Genomic DNA, 19377 nt, shown 5'->3' with positions numbered 1-19377 from the left:
GTATAAAACTTCAGGGACACTCCCCCCATAGGTTTCGGTACGTTCCCGAGTCCTCGAAGTCACCCATCGACATACTGTGTATATGTCGAGGACAGTCCTCAAAGTATCCCTTACATTGAAAAAACTTCGGGGACTGTCCCCGAAACAGCCACAAGTCCTCTAACTATACCTTACACTGACGAATATGTCCTCAAAGTATCCTTTACACACATATATATATGTGTATATATATATGTATATGTATATATATATATATATATATATGTGTAATGGTGGTTTTGAGGACACTCCTTATATGTTCGCTAAATCGAGCCAAATAATCATTATATGCCATGTTTACTAATAATCAGCAGTTTTCATTGATTTCCTTGAATTTTATTTATGAAAAATCATTATATGTAAAGTATGGGACAAATAATAATAATGCCAACTATGAGGACACCAGAGCGAAACAGTTGGACGGCTACTATGGGGACGTATAAATCACGATTCGAGTACTATGAGGACATCTATTTAATTATGAGTATGGAGACTTCCAATTTGTATCGATTGACTGATTCGAAGACAGTTAAAAACATTCTCTGCGATAAAGTATTACATCGCACTAAAGGTACGACAGACATATATGAATAACGATGAGAGGTAATACGAGAAATTTGAATGTGCATACATCACTTTTTTTGTTATCAGGGAATCGTGGTCGTTAACTTTTTGATAAGAGAGTTATTATTATCGATTTTCTCATGGTATATTTAACTACGGGACCATACCACTTTCACACGGAGTGCGTACGATTCAATATATTTAATTTGGCACAGGTACTGCTCGGATGAATGCTGAATTGGTGAATTAAAAAATATGATGCAAAATCATTAAATTTCAGGCGACCATAGAGCGTTTTCTAGTTGTCAAAGGTCATCTCCTGCAGGTCCTTTTTTAGACTATCGTTGCGCACAAAATCACAATCGTCAAATGCATCTATGCCATTCTCATTATGGAAATGATCTTCAACAGCGATACTAACGTAGTATATTCCCCTCCTTCTGCTAATCATGATCTAGTAGTTACTATGAAGATATTGACCATGTTACGGTGGCTTTGAGGACCAGGAAATACATGCAATGATTAGTATGAGGACGCCTTCTTTCTGTCTATTATGAGGACAGATTACAAACTTTTGAAAGTTTTTCGATATCATTTAATTATTCTATAATTATGATTTTTATAGATAATAATCAGCAGTTTTCATTGATTTCCTTGATCTTTATTTATGAACAATCATTATATGTAAAGCATGGGACAAATAATAATAATGCCAACTATGAGGACACCAGAGCGAAACAGTTGGACGGGTACTATGGGGACGTATAAATCACGATTCGAGTACTATGAGGACATCTATTTAATTATGAGTATGGAGACTTCCAATTTGTATCGATTGACTGATTCGAAGACAGTTAAAAAAATTCTCTGCGATAAAGTATTACATCGCACTAAAGGTACGACAGACATATATGAATAACGATGAGAGGTAATACGAGAAATTTGAATGTGCATACATCACTTTTTTTGTTATCAGGGAATCATAGTCGTTAACTTTTTGATAAGAGAGTTATTATTATCGATTTTCTCATGGTATATTTAACTACGGGACCATACCACTTTCACACGGAGTGCGTACGATTCAATATATTTAATTTGGCACAGGTACTGCTCGGATGAATGCTGAATTGGTGAATTAAAAAATATGATGCAAAATCATTATATTTTAGGCGACCATAGAGCGTTTTCTAGTTGTCAAAGGTCATCTCCTGCAGGTCCTTTTTTAGACTATCGTTGAGCACAAAATCACAATCGTCAAATGCAGATATTTAATGCATCATCAAAAGAATCCAATGCAAATGCATCTATGCCATTCTCATTTTCGAAATGATCTTCAACAGCGATACTAACGTAGTATATTCCCCTCCTTCTGCTAATCATGATCTAGTAGTTACTATGAAGATATTGAGCATGTTACGGTGGCTTTGAGGACCAGGAAATACATGCAATGATTAGTATGAGGACGCCTTCTTTATGTCTATTATGAGGACAGATTACAAACTTTTGAAAGTTTTTCGATATCATTTAATTATTCTATAATTATGATTTTTATAGAGTAAAATTGGAAACTTGAAAAAAATTTATTTCATAATTTGATTATCATTTTAACATGCATTACTTGAATTTTTGCAATTAATTTCATGACCATGGCCTTCGGGTGTTACATATTGCGTATCGATCAAACAAGATATAAAATGAAAAATACTGTGATTTGCGTGAAATTTCTATTTATTTTATCTGGTGAATACGAACATAATTTTCGTACAAATATGAAATGAAGGAGTATTTTCTTACTTAATGAACGAATGTCAACATAAACATATATTAAGCGTAGTAAAAAATGAAAACTAAAAGCATAAAAGTTGTCCTCGGGCTCACCATATACGAATTATAATCAGTGGTTATCACGAAGCCAATTATCACATTGAGGTGAGATCATATGAGAATAACTAGACTATTATATACTTCTGAGTTGTATATAGCTGCATACCTGACTGAAATAGTTTAAAGGGTACTATGAGGAAAATTAATGTATTCTGGTGGGTTCGGGGACTCGACGATCCATGGTCTGGAGGATATGGGGATACTGGTTATATGTTTGTTTTGAGGACATTCTTTAAAGAATGAGATTGAAGCTTTTCGCTAATGAGTAGTTATGATTTCCGTATTTTTCTCGCTGATATCTTCTAGTTTTTGCAATCACTTTCATGACCCTGGGCTCGGTACCATTTCGAGTCAACCATGGATGATATAAAATGAAGAAAATAGTTTACCTGGAAATTTTCTTCATTTTTTGTTATGGGAGTCAGAATAAATTTTTGTACGCATAGGAATATAGAATAAAACAAGATATCTTGTCAAAAAATGAGCAATAAGATCGAGAACTATTTTCAAAAAGGAAAAATTACTACTGAACATACTTAAGTCTTAGAGATTTTCTTCTTTTGGGTATGCAGCCATGTCCTGAGTTGTGGGACGGTTCGTCCTCTCATACAAATATTCGAATCAATAAACTGCTGCATATCTTTCCCGGATGGAACTTTTCCAGCTTCTAATTGGTTTGCGAAGGCTGACAAAACAGTGTTCTTTTCCTCACTAGACCATTGATGTTTTGCTCTCGAAGTACGTGTGTTCACCTCATATGAATTCCCATCTGTTCTGCCCCCGAAAGAATTCGATTCATCGGCGTAATCCCCTTCTGTGTGATCACTCCTTCGATTATATGTTCTACGTGGGATACTGTGCTCATTTTCAACTTCGTCATCTGACTCATTATCCGAGATATCTAGACCTTGTGCTGCATTCAATATTTTCGAGATTTTGACGATGTCGGTTTCTAGAACAGGTTGCCTATAAATATCCTTATGGATCTTTTCAGCATGGCCCATGAAATTTGCCAAATCTGCCACCTGACCGTCTGTCAAGTTCAAGTTAATGCATCTTGTTGCGATATGTTTCCTCAATGTCGTTCCACGCAGTGTCTCGGGCATTTGGGCTCCACATTTCACAGAATACTCACGCATTAAATCACATGCCTGAAGATGACGATGGCGATCTTTATCGGTCGAAGGCAATCCAAATAAATATGAATTGCTCTCTGGAACTCTTGCATCCTTTCTGTGGGCAATCAAGAGGTTCAAGCAGTCCAACATATCAGAATCAAGTAACACCGGAACGCCTCGATTGAGTTTACCCCGGATCTCAAACCTCACGTACTTCCTGGCCAACTTTTTCCCTTCCTCACTTAGACCATTGTATGTTCCTCTGTCTTTAGCATAATCGAGACCACGATAACTTTTGAAGTCCTCAAGATACAATCGCTCGACTTCTCCCGATCGACGACGATTGAAAATTTGGAGCGACAGCAGCGTCATTTTCGAAAGGTCTTCCCAGCTAGTGTACGAAAATTTCTTCGAAAGTTGCTCGAAATGCGCTTTGCGCTCTGTTGTTACATAAGCAAACAGCTTCTTGATATCATCCGTAGTCGGGAGTATCACTTCTTTTCTGCGATTGTTTTGCGTTTGTGTTTCGGTTACTGCACGGTTAATGCTCGTACCGTAATCCTCCTCAAGCAATTTCAAAAAATCTTCAAGTCGTTTTTGCTCGTCCACCCGCTCTTTTTTTATACATTCAGAGCGTAGAATCTCACCGACCTTCTTTAAAAGTGTGCCATATCCTGCAGCAACTGCTGGAGCGTCGAAGATTTTCTTCTCAGGGTCAAATTTTGCTACCACTCGAACAGCGTCCACAGCTGCATCATAAAATCTTGGTTGATAAACGTCACTGAAATTTTCAATACGGTTCTCAATCTTTCGTATTGCAATGAGAAATCGACCCAAAAGACGCAATTTAGCTCGAATCATCTGGAAAAGATGCTGATGAGTTCCATGCTTCTCGCACATTTTATTCGCATACAAGGTAACCAGTTCATCGTATCGTATACTCTTAACGACCTCATCTTCTCTCAAATATGGAAAAATTTTGTTTCGAACATCGACGCTCGCTCGGGAGTGCACTCGAGCAGCAATTTTCTTTCCCTTTACCAATACAATCCGCTGATTCTTCCCATCATGTTTAGCACACTCACGAAAATGATGTCGTACAACAGATTTTGAGTACTGACCCTTGCAGTTAGCACAAACGGTGAAATCTTCTGCCGTCTTTCTCATCTTTGGGGTTGGTCGTCTACAAACGATCAAGGAGCCATCGTTGAAGCGTCTGTCAGAATTAAATACGAAATCACCATTTTTTCTGATAACAGAGATAATTTCCTGTCGTTCTCGTGTTCCTGGTGGTAAGACCATAAATTTTTTCACATCCTCCTGATCTGCATGAACCAAAGTCAAGTGTCTTGCCAATTTCGTTTGGAATTTATGGCAGTAGAGACAAAAATGTTTTTTTGTCCCAGACGATGACACATCTACGTGCAAGTCTCTATCATCTGGAGCAGAGATAGGTGGATTCCCTTGATGTGTTATATTGAGTGGCTCAGGAGGGTGGGATTCTTTTTCTAGTTCTTCCTCTGTCGTGTATTCATCTGAATCTGGTTCTTGATTGTTGTCTTCTTCTGGATTGTAATTATCGGAACTATCGCCATCTTCAGAAATTTCTTCATCGCCATCTTCGGTAATTTCTTCATCTCGAGAATGTATTGTTTCAGTGGCTTCATCTCTTGAATCGCACATGGTGGAATGGAATCGGGGCCTACCAAACACTCCAGGATTGTCGTCATTTTGACCATTATTAACACTTTCATCAGGTATTTCACGATGATGAGCCCTGGAACATTCTTCGCGACGATTACCCTGTACACATTGCTCTGTTTTTCTGAATATGTAATACGGACGCTCAACAACCTCAATCTGGGTGAGCTTTGGCACACCTTTTGTTTTCACTGATTTTTTCAGCGAACCGCAAGGTGTTTTATTACTGTTGTGATATTTCGGAATATTTCCATCGACCCTCATACTGTCAACTTCGACGTTGTTCCTTGATTGTTCAGTTACTACTCCTCCACAATCTTCCACTTCACTAGGAGCTGACTGAGGCCCATAATCATGGAGTAAATCTTCAAGAAACGATTCCGTGACAGTTACATTCTGTGCCACAAATTTCTTACAGAGTAGCTCATCAAAAGTGCTGTTTCTTGCAGGTATTGTCGAGGTTTTTTCGTTGAAATTATGGTCAAGTGGCTCATAAACATCTTTTTCCTTCTTTACCGATAGATTTTCTGCTATGAATGGGACTCGCAGATTTTTCAGCAACTCAGTATCGTTTTCATCGCAGTCTGAGTCTGGAATGATCGTCGTATCTTCATTCTCTTCAATGAATTTTTCATCGTGGTTTCCCACTTGAGACGGAAAATCAGTTGGACTGGTTCCCCCTCGCAAACTGGTACAATCGTTCGCATCAACTGGCTTACAGACATCTTCTTTTTCCTTTCCCGGTATATTTCCTACTCTGGATGGATCTCGTAAATTTTCCAGTAATTTCGTCTTGTTTTCATCTAGGTCCAATTCTGCAACGATTGTCGTCTCTTCATTCTTCTCGATTAATTTATCATCATGATTCCCCACTTGATATGAAAAATCACTCAGACTCATTCTAACTGGTTGACTGGTGCGATCGTTCGTATCATCGACGGAATGCTCTGTAGTCGCTTCCAATTTTATCTTAGAATTAATTTTTACCTGGGAAATAGAAAAACCAGTCATTTTCAAAATTCTGTTTAAAAAGTTCTGACAATGAGTGACAGATGCTACTTACATTTTTCTCTACACTTACATCTGACTCGAGAGTGCTATTGGGCTCATGGCTAGTACTGTGATTAGAAATAATTTCTGGAAGACCTGCGCCAGCTTGAAAATTATCGGGGTTCAATTCCACTGCATCAGAGCGAGCCGCATCATTCAATTCAACAGTGAATGTCTCGCTGAGGATATGCTGACTTTTGTCTACTGACTCCGCCAGCTCCAAATCAGTGCAGCGTCCATAGGAAGAATCCTGAAGTACAACATCCGCAGAAGTTTCTTTCTCAACAGGTGAAGTTCGCTCTTCCAGAGCAGTGTCATCAATCGGATTTTTAGAGGAACTGTTGGGTAGAATTGTGACAGGAGATACGTTATCTGAGGCTGAAACTTGTACTTTAGTAATTTGAAGTTTTTCATCACACTTTGATCTTCCTAATTCACTACCCTCAGCAGTTACATCAAGAGGTAATTGAATGACAGTTGATGCACCACAATACTGTCCATTAAAATCCAATCGTTTTCTGCAGCTTTTCTGATTCTCGTTCGTCATAAATGGCATTGTGCTAGTACCTGACGACTGTTGTACTGGCTTGGAATGATTGTTAAAGCCAACAGAATGACTTTCGGATAAGACAGCAGTAGAAAGTGTTTCTTGAATGCCTGAAATTTGCTTTTTTTGCTCCAAGTTTTCAGTCTGGTCTCCACAGAAAATTTTGAGTGGAACTGCAATAGGAGATGTTTGCTCAGGATGTGAAGAGCCTGCTTGTGACATTGTCAATTTCTCTTCATTCCTCGTCTCCTGGTTTGATGGATCAAATGCTGGTCCAGAAAAATTTAAACGTCTCCTACAGTTCTTGGAATTCAATTGTTTGATTTCTGAACACAAATCCACTGCGCATGTATTATCCAATATTTCGTCTTCCAGCCGTGGTGGTATTTCCTCAATACTGCATTGAGACTGTGACACTCGTGAATTCAATTTTACACTACAACCCATCAAGTTGTATGGGGCTTCTTCTTTGTGATGTACAGAATTAAATCCCTGATCATCTTTGGTACGTTTAGCGTTCATATCGAATTCTCCACTTTTTGGTGATTTTTTTCTTTTTCGGGCGATCTTCGGCTTTGACTTGTTACTCCAATCCATCAGGTTGTGTGGGACTCCTTCTTCGGAATTCACAATACTGGATCGATGATCGTCTTTGAGACGCTTGGTGTTCATCTTGAGTTCTCTACTTGTTGGTGAATTTTTTCTTTTTTGACTCTTCGGCTTCGATGCATTATCATTCTGCTCGTTGTTCGATTGAATCTTTGTCAGTTTCAGAAAATGTGATGATTTAGCGAAAAAATCATCTACTCCTTCAAAAACACTCGAGAGAAATGCTTGAGTGCATACACTCTCGTAGTTTTCAGACAAAATCGTTTTATCCACAAATAAGACAGTGTCATCTGAAAATAAGAAACATCTAATGATGATCGAGGTGGTGTGCATGAAAAAATTATCAAAGATCAAATTATCTACTGCTCAAAGGGATGGGATGATTAGAATCTCGTTAATCAGACAAGTCAAATTAGATAACAAGTTGAATTTCAGACTCATTATAAAATCCACGGTAGATTGAGCAGTAATTTATCACTTTTGAAAGAGGGAGAACCGAGCGATTTACCGCGTAAGAATGTAGCACAGACTTGTAGGCAGTTTTCACGTTCAATTCACATTTTTGATAAACTATCGATTTTTGAAAACGTTATTGATAATGCAAAACAATGATTAAATAAGTATGAAATTGTGTAATTCATCGAATTAATTGAAAATTAGTTCGGGGTCAGTGTCCGGGATTAGTCCAAGTCGTCATAATCCGCATTAACCTAATTATATATATTTTGAGATCCGACCCGGAAACCTACGATTTGTATAAAAAACTTTGAGGACATTCCCTGAAACAGCCACATGTCTCCGAACTATACATTATTTCATCTGAATTGTCCTCAAACGCTACTTTATATGTATATATTTTTGACAAATGATTGAGATAATTACCGAGAACCGACTCGATGTCATTATTACCTAACGAGTATCCTTGCATTCTGAATACAGTTTTTGGATTTTCGAAAACATTATCAATAACGGAAAAGAATGATTGAATGGTAATGCAGCTTTGTAAGTCATCGAATTATGAAAAAATCCCTGTCCCTAAAACAGCCCCATGTCCCCAAATAATACATTATTTTATCAGAATTGTCCTCAAACGATGCTTTCCATCAATATATATATACGAGTATGATTCTCGAAAACATTCTTAATAGCGCATGAGATTGATTGAATAGTGATGAAATTGTAGCTCATTGAATTATGATAATTCGCATGAATGATTACTTTTTTCGGGTCATTACAGGTAGTTGTAATGCAGAACTCTGAGAAAAACGAGAAAATTGCTTGGAAACATGGAATCGCTCTTCAATAATACATTACAGGCTAGATGGGATATTTCATTCTCAATAAGTTATCGGCTGGCTCTCCTTCGATCGAAAATTGTTTACAATTTCTGCCATCATTACAGGGCTTGACTTTCTCTGAAATTTTCTGAAATTGGAACGTACCTTTAGTGTTCGTGATTTCTTTACAAGCTTTCACGTATGTGTTTTCCATTAGATTTACGCACTTCCAGATTTCCTTCACTTTCTGAATTTTTCCCTCGAAATTCAATTTAAGGTTCTCCAAAACTGTGTCATCATCTGTAATACATCATCAGATTTGCGAAATTTTAGATAAATTGAAGGAGCTATGAAATCAAATTCAAAATGTTTCAAAAGTACTTACTGGAAATTGCTAGCACACGAGCCGCGTACTTTTTTTTATCTCGATATTTCACCGAACATGTCTTCCCCTTCAAGGAGATATCGTTAATTTTGGTAATGTAAAATATATTATCCGTAAATAGCACTAATCCCGACATTGTAATCTCATTAATTCACTTTTGAATTGCCTGAAATTCAGTGGATATGGACGAGTTGCTGTCTGCAATTGCGAGGTTATGTTTTTTGCCGTTGGATGGGGATTCCCGGAAATACCTCGAATTAAAATTCCCGGAAATATCGTTGGATTGGGATTTTGGGGGATAAATGAAGAGTAAAAAGGAACTTGATGGTAGTTGTTATATGTACTAGAGGATTATGGCAATGATAATGTTGCACTTGGCTGCAGCCAAGGTTTTTAAAATGAAGTTCTCGAATAAAATGTGAACGAAGAATAATGTCCTCAAAGTGTACGCATTTTCGAAAATTATTCTGAGGACAGTGTCCCCATTTGTTATAGTATGTCGTCGAAGTCCTCAAAATCCACATTCATTTGATTATGTCTATTTTGAGGTCAGTCCCTGAAATCTACGATTCATGTAAAAAATTCTCAGGACTGTCCCTAAAACAGCCACATGTCCTCAAACAATACCTTATTCGATCAGAATTGTCCTCAAAAAATACTTTGCATGTATATATATATATATATATATATATGTTAAGTATACCTTGTGTTCTATGTGATTGAAAGTACGAATAATAAAAAATAGTACAATTGGCGCCCAACTGTATGGCAGAATACTCTCACCTTTGAAATAAGAATTCGTTCATGTCCAACGAGACAAATCATAGAGTCACACGTTCAAATAAACAAGCCACGCTTGTGAGTCCACTCGGGCATTCAAACAAAAAGAAATTGAATTTAATACGCAAATCTATTCTCGATCAAGCAACTAATTCTGTTAATAACCCCAGAAAGATGGAGTTAGAAAAACAATTGGAACAATTAAAAAAAGCGTTGGCTGAAGAACAAGTTAAGCCGCAAAAGGCTAAAGAAGATGCGCAAACGAGACGAAGGCAAGCAGAGGAGTTTTACGCTGAATGTGAACAGCTTCGAAGACAAAAAGAAGCAGCGGAACAATCATTACGTCACGCCCAAGCCGCGAATCGGACATCTCAGGGTAATAATGTACAATACGAGAACGTAAGTGATCAAATTATCCGAGGTTTAACTGAACAACTCTCGAATTTACAAGTAAATCCAAAAGCACCTCAATTCAACGTTAGATCTAATCCCAAGGAATCCGTACAAGAAATTAAGGACTATTTTAGATTGAAGAATATTCGTGATGATTTTAAATTAATTTGATTGGAAAACCTATTATCAGGACAAATTAAAACATGGTATCAAACCAACAAACATGAAATAAATACATTCGTTGAGTTTGAATTGAAATTTCTGGAACAGTTCTATTCAATTCCGGCTAGAGTAGCTTATAAAAATCAATGGTTAAATCGTCGTTATCAAAAATATGATGGCACAATGCAGGAATATTTTTATACTCAATTATATAAAGCGAAATTTTTTGAGCCTGCTCTGTCTGATTACAAGATTGGCTTTTCCATCGTTCAGCAAATGCCGCCGCCAATACAAGTAGCAATGGCCACGGTGAATTATTCAGACACAAAATTTGTGGCTCAAGGACTCGCACAATTGGATATTGCGCAAAACAAATTCAAGATCGACAATCCGCATGCGAGAGTAGCAAGCCAAATTCAAGTAGAAGATGTTTTTTCGGGATTTTATTGGGGCACTCAGAATTCACATTCAAATCGGCTTTACTCTGACACAAATAACAGTTACCATACGGGAAATGGTGAAATGTATCACCAGGCAAATAATCACAATAATTATAATCAGAATAACAACAGAAGGAATTTTGGAAATAGAGGTAATGGGGGATATCGATCGCCGGAAATAAAAACAATTGAAGTAGTCACGCCGGTGATGTTACTAGATACACGTTTCCCTCCCCCCTCTTCTTCCCCCTGCCAGAATCTCACAAATAATCCGAGCGAAAGTATGACCCGTCAACAGAATAATCCTCTGATCGGTTATTTAGCGCAAAATATAAATGTTATTTCGAATATCCATAGGTCATCTGACTATAATTTTATTGATTTTACTGATGAAATTAGAAGTGAAATAAAAGGGAACGGTACTGACAAAAAAATTAATGAGAGCCATGATAAAATCACAATACAGCCATGCCCCCAGTTGAAAATGAAAGTTTGCGACGAAGATGTAAATGCTTTGCTTGACACTGGAAGTCAGATTACCGTAATATCGGAAGAATATTATAAAGAATTAAAAGCGAATGCTGTTATGAAATTTTTGCCGGTGACCGGCATTCAAATCACTCAAGCAATTAGCAAGAAATCTACAGCTGTGCGCTATCAGACATTAATATCAATGAAAATCGATGATCTATTGAACATCCGGTATTGATATTAATACATGGTGGGGGACATATTAATTGAACATCCGGTATTGATAGTTCCGGGTTTAAATCAGAAACTCCTTTTGGGGAGCGATTGGTGCATGCGCAATGGAATCGTTCTGGATTATGCCAATCGCACTGTGGCGATCCGGGGCATTACCCTGCCTCGAAGAAGCGTGTCGTTTGAGGCAGATTCGTCCAACAAAGTCCACTCTCTTCATCTTTTTGACATTAGATGTGAAACGGTGAATGCCAATAATGAAAATAATAATGAAAACGATGAGGTTATATTATCATGACTATAGAGGGCAAGTCGGACGAGTCTGACACTTTCGCGATTGAATCTGCGGCCGCTGATTTGGAGGTGTCTGAGCCGGTGGATCGTTTGGTGCGGGGGCATGAGTTACTATTCTCCGACTCCGACGAGCCGGGGTGCACTGACGTATATGAACATAAAATAAAATTATTAGAGAATACACCAATCATACGTAAATCGTACCCAGTGCCCTTGGCACTTCGTAACTCAGTCGATAAAGTAATTGAGCATGTGCTTAACATGAAAGTTATTGAACGTTCTACGAGTAAATACTGTAATCCAATGCGTATCGTCCAAAAAGAAGACGGTCGAATTAGATTATGCCTAGATGCAAGATTTATCAATAATGTGATTGAAGGTGTAGCAATTCCATTCCTGCAAATACGGCGATTACGGCATGGACATGGACAATATGGAATATATGGACAGATCATCAATGTTCCAGTTGAAGTGGATATAATGGTGAAACATCTTCCACGACATCTTGATGACGATCATTGCATCAATATACACATTAAGAAAAAGAAAATTCACAAGTCCAGTCATTTGAGTGGTCTCATCAACAAGAGAACAATTAAGGCTTGGCTGCAGGATCGAACAAAAGAATTAACGATATCATAAAATTTATACATAGAGCATTATTGGCATATACTCCCTCTGGCGCAGCAGAATTAGCAGAAGATTTGAATACTATGCCCATGATTTTAAATAGTGATTTTAATGTAAATTTTGACTTGGAAGAAGCTCAACCCCTTGTACAATTTTTAGCAAGTAAATTCAATTTAAAAATGAATAATAATCCCAAAGACTCAACAACCAGATCAGGCACGACAATAGTTGCAATTTTCTCAAGATATTTACATAACTTACAATAACGAGTTTGCATTTCATATTTTTCATATCACAAACCAATTGTATCTTTTCTTGAACATGAAAGTATGGAAATGAATGAATAGATTTTTTATAAATGGAGGCGAAAACGTCAAGTATCGTTTTTTTCATTAACCTAACACCCTTGAGAATTCCCGAATAATGAATAGTGGCTTCGGTCATCGGGGAAAGATTTCGGTTCCATATAACTTGCTGACTAGGGTGTGTATTTTCATTTCAAGTGCCCATGTAGTTTCACTTCCATCGCCTAGCTTTCTAGGCTCATAAGTTTTTTTTTTATTTATATTATATGAATTTTTTTGTTATAAATGGTGTAACAAGGCTCTTTTTTGTTACCCCCCCCCCTGCCCCCTAATAATAACTTTTATTAGATCTAAGTAACATAAGCAAATGAATAGACGAGGTTATCAAACCTGTCATCGTTGGTTCCCACTCCCAAAACATTCCTTCCCCTTGCCCCCCCCCCATCCCTACACACTCACGCCTGCCGAAACACCATCGCTGCAGAAGAGAAGAAAACCCCCTCCAGAGGTTACTCACCACGTGACCCCGGAAGAGAACGAAATCCCGGAACAGCGAACAACTAGGACGAAGACACCCGATAACGAGTGTCCCCGATTGACCCCGATTATCACCAATAATCGGGGAAGAAGAACAACGAGGATGGAGCAGCCATCACTCGATATACAGCTGCCCCGTGCGGAAGAGACTGTCTGGAAAATACTTGGAGAATATTCTGAGGAGAAAATTTGAGGAGATCGTTGGAGCGATTTTGGAGAGTTGATTGAGGAGGAGGACCCGGGAGTGGTGACCAGGGAGGAACGGCTCTAGTGGAGCAATTGCCGGAGGAGTTCCCCGTGTTTTCTTGGGAGGATTGGAGTAGCCGTTATTCCCGTGAGTACCCTTCAGTACCTTTCCCGCCCCAACAAATATCCCCGAAACCCCTGTAATGATATTCCCCCCCCCCAACGGTGAGCCACTAAATGTAATAATTATCAGTTTAATTGTGCAGGAATATTGTTAAGTGCAATGATAATCCCCCTATTTTTTAAGTGATGTTTCAATCGTTCCCCTAACTTCTCCCCTCTTTTCGATTATTTAACTTCCCCCCTTTCTCTTGTTTCTTTTCTTTATAATCTTTTCCTGAGTATTATTATTTACCGGTGTGTCGCACGCTGGCTGGCCTTACCCCCCCCCCCCCCCCGCCCTTGATTAATTTTTAAGAAAAGGCCTGGAATTATATTATGAGAACTGTTACCTTTAAACATCCAATCATTTATTAAAATATATATGGTATTTAGCTATCTGATCCCACCCGAGTAATTATTCACCTCCGCCCCCCTTCATCATTTCAGGTCCCTCCCCCAGTAAATTATTGAATTCATAAATTACCCGTTTATTCCCTCAACATCGTATCTTGACCGCGAATTGATATATTTAATTCCCCGGCCAAAGTTACAATGGTTGATCATTAATCGAAATACCTCATGAGAATAATATCAAAGGGTTTTTCCAATGATGATTCACCATTTCTTTAAAAAAAAATTACGTCACCTCACGTGAATAACGGATAGTAAGTGTGAGAGAGAGGGGGGGAAAATGATATTTCTCTCTCGCTCATTGACAATTTCAAGCACCGCGAGCGCGAGCGTATTTCTGTTTTTTAAACGGTTTTATTTAGCTCGCCCCGCTTGTTTTATTTTGATGTGAAACATCTATAGGCGCACCCCTAAACTGAATCGTTGGCGTGGCGAAACTTGCCGTGGCGAGCATTCGCCAGGCTATACTATGGTATGCCTATCTATATTCTGTGTAGTAGAGTGTACGGTGTGGCTTCTCACTCAGTTCGACGTTGTTGTTTACTACGGTACACATAACCTGCGTTTTATTTAATTTTTCATTTTAATTTTTGACAATAAAATATGTGTGACAGTGATAACTCAGAAGATCAAAGTGATCAACCTTGTGCAAAGAAAGTGAAACTACACTATGGTATACTACCAAGTCATCAGTAAGTAGATCGTATTTTTCAAGTCTCCATAAATGTAATTATTATATTTTTATATTTAATTAATTATATTCATATTAATCATATTAATAATTTATATAAATTATATTAATATTATCTTCAATTAAGTATTCTTTTATTATTCATGAAGGAATTAATATAGAAAAATTTATTAATAAAATTTATATTTGCAAATCCTTAGTCATATATTGCAATAATTAACTAAGATTTGAGTTCATGAGTATATTGAAGCCACACTTAAAATTTTTTTTTTTTTTGTGTATTTCAATATCATATTGTTTTAAATATTTCAGTTCCCAACAATCATCCGAAGGATCACAAAATATTATTATTGAAACTGGACGTCACCCTGATCAGTTAAACACAAGGCATACTATCAATGTTGTGTAAGACTTTATTAATCGAATAGTACCAGACTATTTTAAACAATTGCCTCTATTGGAAATATGTGTTCTTCACATGTTAAACTACAAGACGGACGTGAATTAATTATGATTGTAATATATACATTTCACCTAATAACAAAATGGATCATCTCATTTCATTTTTACATGAAAGGTTATTTCCTTATAGTCAAACAGGTTCAATAATTCTTAAAACGAATAAACATAAACTACCATTATTTTTAGCTGCATATTTCAGTGTAAATTTTGCAAGAGCTGAATCAATGCCATTAATGACATTTCTTCAAAAAGAATTTCAATGGCAAATCAATAACGATCCAAAAGAATCTACTACCAAATATGAAACAACAATAGATTTGTGAGATATCTTGATGGTGTTTCATCCAATACTTTTGTAACGTACTTTAGTTATCATCGACCAATCGTCACAGTCATACCGGCAGAGGAAAAATCGAATATAACTATTATTGAAGCCACAGATGAAAATATATAAATTGTGGCAACTTGATACTAATATCGAATTTTTATATCATGTAAATAAATGTTGATTAAATAAAGTTACCAGTTACTGTAAGAATCTCGTAATACTTCATTTTTTCATTAGGCTATATTTAATTCCTGTAATAATATTATCTTTTATGCATATTACTTGTACACACACGATGTTTCACATCTGCCAGGCGTCCCATGACGGCTCATTTTTTTTTTTATTATTTATTCTTGGGTCAAATTTAGTAATTCAAATTTCACCCTCTTCCTTTCAACCGATTAATCTGAAATTTTGTATACACTTTGGATTTTGGTGACAATACAATTATGTTCATTCAATATCATTATAAATTCAAGATAGCCGCCGCTACAAAATGGCGGAGAATTTATGTTTTATTATTCCCATCAATATGGGTCTCAAATGAAAGAGCTCAAAAAGCAACATACAATATACTATAAAAAATTTGAATCCAAGATGGTGGCCACTACAAAATGGGGGATAACTTAGGTTTTATCAATCCCATCAATATGGGGATCAAATGAAAGTGCTCAACCAGTAGAATACAATGTACTATATAAAATTAAAATCCAAGATGGCGGCATCTACAAAATGGCGGATAACTTAGGTTTTATCAATCCCATCAACATGGGTATCACTGAAAGGTCTCAACAAGTAGAATACAATTTACTATGCAAAATTGAAATCTGAGATGGCCGCCGCTACCAAATGGCTGATAACAATTTTTTATCAACTCCATCAATATGGGTGTGGCATTTGAGTTTTGGCTATCCCTTGCGATGATCCTATGGATAGCCAAGTGGTAGGAAATATTTCCAATCTATTCACTAAGGGGTTATAAATATATTCCAAGTTCCATTTTTAGTATTTTGGAGCTCAGAAAGCATAAAAAACACATTATGTGTGACATCATTAGATTCATCCCATCGAGTACAACAACTTTTGTTACAAGAAAATTTTTGATCCTATATGAAAAAAATGAACTTCTGCTTATAGCATAAAAACATGAAGACTTAAATGCTCAAAACATATCTCATTATTTTTCCCACTTGGAGCCCTACAACTTCTATTCGAAAGATTTTTCGATTACTACTCACATTCAATAGTTATTTGGGTGTACAATTTTATCTCGGACACCCTGTATAAAAGAATGCTTTGAAAATATTACCGACGAGTTTTCAATAGTAAAGGATTGCATCTTATCAATTACCACCGATGGTGGTGCTAACATGGTTGCTGCAGTGAATTGTTGTTCGTGATTTATTAACAATTATTTCTTGTGACGAGGCAACATAACCTTAGAGTTTATGTTGATTTTCCCCTCCGCACGCCCCCTATTTTACTACTATTCACATACTTATTTATTCACCGTTGGAGAACCCCTTCCCCTAAATCCTTCCCCTTCCCCTGATCCCCTACTCACCGCGCTCGGACAGCGCGAGAAACACCAAAAGAAGCACCACTGAAGGATGGGATGACGTAGGCCGTCCCCCTCCTTCCCGCGGTCCCCTACTCACCACGCTCACACTCGAAAGAAGAAGACGATGACGTAGCGCGTGCCCTCCGCCGCAGTCCGCTGTTCACCACGCGCTGCAGGACAATGGGCGCACACGCACGTTGCGTAGTGCGTCACCCCGCCACCCCTCGGCCCTCGAAGATGCCCACAAGCATCGATCGGTTGATCAGGGGAAGGCGAATATTACACCCCAGAAATGGACGAGAATGGGCCGAGGACCCCCGAATACTTCGAGGAGGTCCTCAAGTGGCTAATTGATCGCCGCTCGTCATTCAGCTGTCAATAGCGTCAGTGCGTCAATCAATCCTATAATAAAATAAATCGCGGAGAAACAGTGAAGTGGCCCAGGACCGTCCGAGTTGAAAGAGAGGCTCATTCTGAACCAGGATCAACCTGTTGCCCCCCAGGGAGAAGGTGGACAACCCCCTAGAAAGACCCAGAGAGGAGACAGAGAGAAATAAGGAAAATCAGCATCATCCGAGTGAGTACCCTTTCTTTTCCCCTCATCACCCAGCGGCATCATCTCCCCCAATTACGTTTCCCAGAACCCCTCCAACGGTGGTAATGAACATTGTTCTCTTTCTTTTGATCAATAAGATCATTATTATTATTGTTTAATTTGTGTTGGATCCCTCAATTCTCCCCTTTTGTTTCAAATGTAGAGCCACCCCCTTTTTTCTTTGTATAATATAAAAAGTGGTCCGACAAATGATCTGCCTGTCCCCCACCCCTGAGAATCCCCAAAAAACAGGCATTATTCTAATTATTGTATTTTCAAACAAAATATTGTATAATCGCGTAATTACTATTATATTTTCCATTAATGGTACTTTGACTCCCAACATTGTAATTCTATTAATTAATATTTTGAATAAATGTATTTAATATTAACAGCCTCTGCCCCTTTTTAATTAATATTTGACCAGCCCTCTAATTTAATAACTAATAATTAGACAAAAGGTGACAAATTGGCGCCCAACGTGGGGCAGGCGCTGTATATCGGCTATTTTTTTTGTGTCCCCCCCCCCCCACAATAATTCGTTTTTATTCTCACCGTTGGAGGTGGGAAAAAATTTAATAAAAATAGGGAGTAGAATAATTATTTAGAAAAATATCCCCCCTTCATTTTTTCATTAGATTAATTTCATTTTGTATTATTTTGTATTATTTTGTATTATTTTGTATTATTTTATTGGATCATTTATTATTTCTTTGTTTTCCAAGTTGTACAATTTCCCCCGTGCAAACCCCTTTTCCCCCGCGATTTCTTCCGCCCCTCTTTTTCCGTGACCCCCCTTCTATTCTGTTGTTCGAATCGCCGTGATTCCAAATCGGTTTCTTTGTTCACCCTCTCCCACTCAAATCGGGAAAATAATACCCGACTATAATAAAATTAATTCTCGGAAATCGTTGGTGTGAATTTTTCACACAATAATTTATTTCTTTTTGTAGTTGACTAGCGTAAAGTCAAGGAATTCGTTCGCGCGGCCGTGTTTACATCGGCACGTAAACAGACCCGCCCCTCGAGTTATCGAGGTCTCCCTCATTCCCTATCCATCCCGATCCAAAAAGATTTCTTCAATATTATTTCCGGCCCCCCCCCCCCTGCCCCTTGTCTAATTGCTATTCCCTTTCACCTATCCGTCCTAATCCGAAAATAATATCGTAATTTCGGGTTAGAAATAATTATTATTTGAAAATTCTCTTTCTTGATTCTTTTGTAAATCCCCCCCTGATTATTAGTTAAACAATACTCTATTGTTTAATCTCTCCCAAATAAAATAACATCTTTTCCCAAATAAAATAAAATCCTTTCCTAAATAAAATAAAAATCTTTCGTAAATAAAATTAAATTATTTTTAGATAATAAAAAAAAAAGAAGATTCCCTAGTTACCGGTCTTTTTGTTCAGTTTTCTTTTCCCTGTTTCTTCTCAAGGATTTCGGTCAATTATTAATAACTTATTTCAGTTTCGGCCGATTTTCAATAGTTTTGAATTTTTTCAACTTTTTCCCCTTTTGTTGAATTCTTTTGTATTTCCCCCGCTATGGACCCCACAGATCC

At 37.5% G+C, this 19377-nt stretch overlaps 1 protein-coding gene across 3 annotated transcripts; it reads right to left on the bottom strand.

The window, feature by feature from the left end:
- Window positions 1-1022: 1022 nt before the first annotated feature.
- Window positions 1023-9374, bottom strand: LOC135163296 (uncharacterized). Of its 3 annotated transcripts, XM_064122605.1 has the most exons (5): window positions 9175-9374; window positions 8955-9089; window positions 6370-7802; window positions 3024-6293; window positions 1023-2876 (listed from the first exon to the last, which is right to left on the bottom strand). In XM_064122605.1, the coding sequence occupies exons 1-4, from the start codon at window positions 9308-9310 to the stop codon at window positions 3024-3026; spliced, it is 4974 nt and encodes a 1657-aa protein (XP_063978675.1). In that variant the 5' UTR covers window positions 9311-9374; the 3' UTR covers window positions 1023-2876. The 3 variants fall into 3 exon arrangements, with proteins under 3 accessions (XP_063978675.1, XP_063978674.1, XP_063978676.1); XM_064122604.1 differs by having other exon boundaries at window positions 1023-6293; XM_064122606.1 differs by having other exon boundaries at window positions 1023-6293; window positions 6388-7802.
- Between the last annotated feature and the right edge of the window lie 10003 nt (window positions 9375-19377).

Source organism: Diachasmimorpha longicaudata, chromosome 6 (assembly GCF_034640455.1).
Source record: "Diachasmimorpha longicaudata isolate KC_UGA_2023 chromosome 6, iyDiaLong2, whole genome shotgun sequence".
NCBI classification, from domain to species: Eukaryota; Metazoa; Arthropoda; class Insecta; order Hymenoptera; family Braconidae; genus Diachasmimorpha; species Diachasmimorpha longicaudata.
The sequence above is the reverse complement of the archived record's forward strand: the minus strand, read 5'-3'. Positions and strand labels throughout refer to the sequence as shown.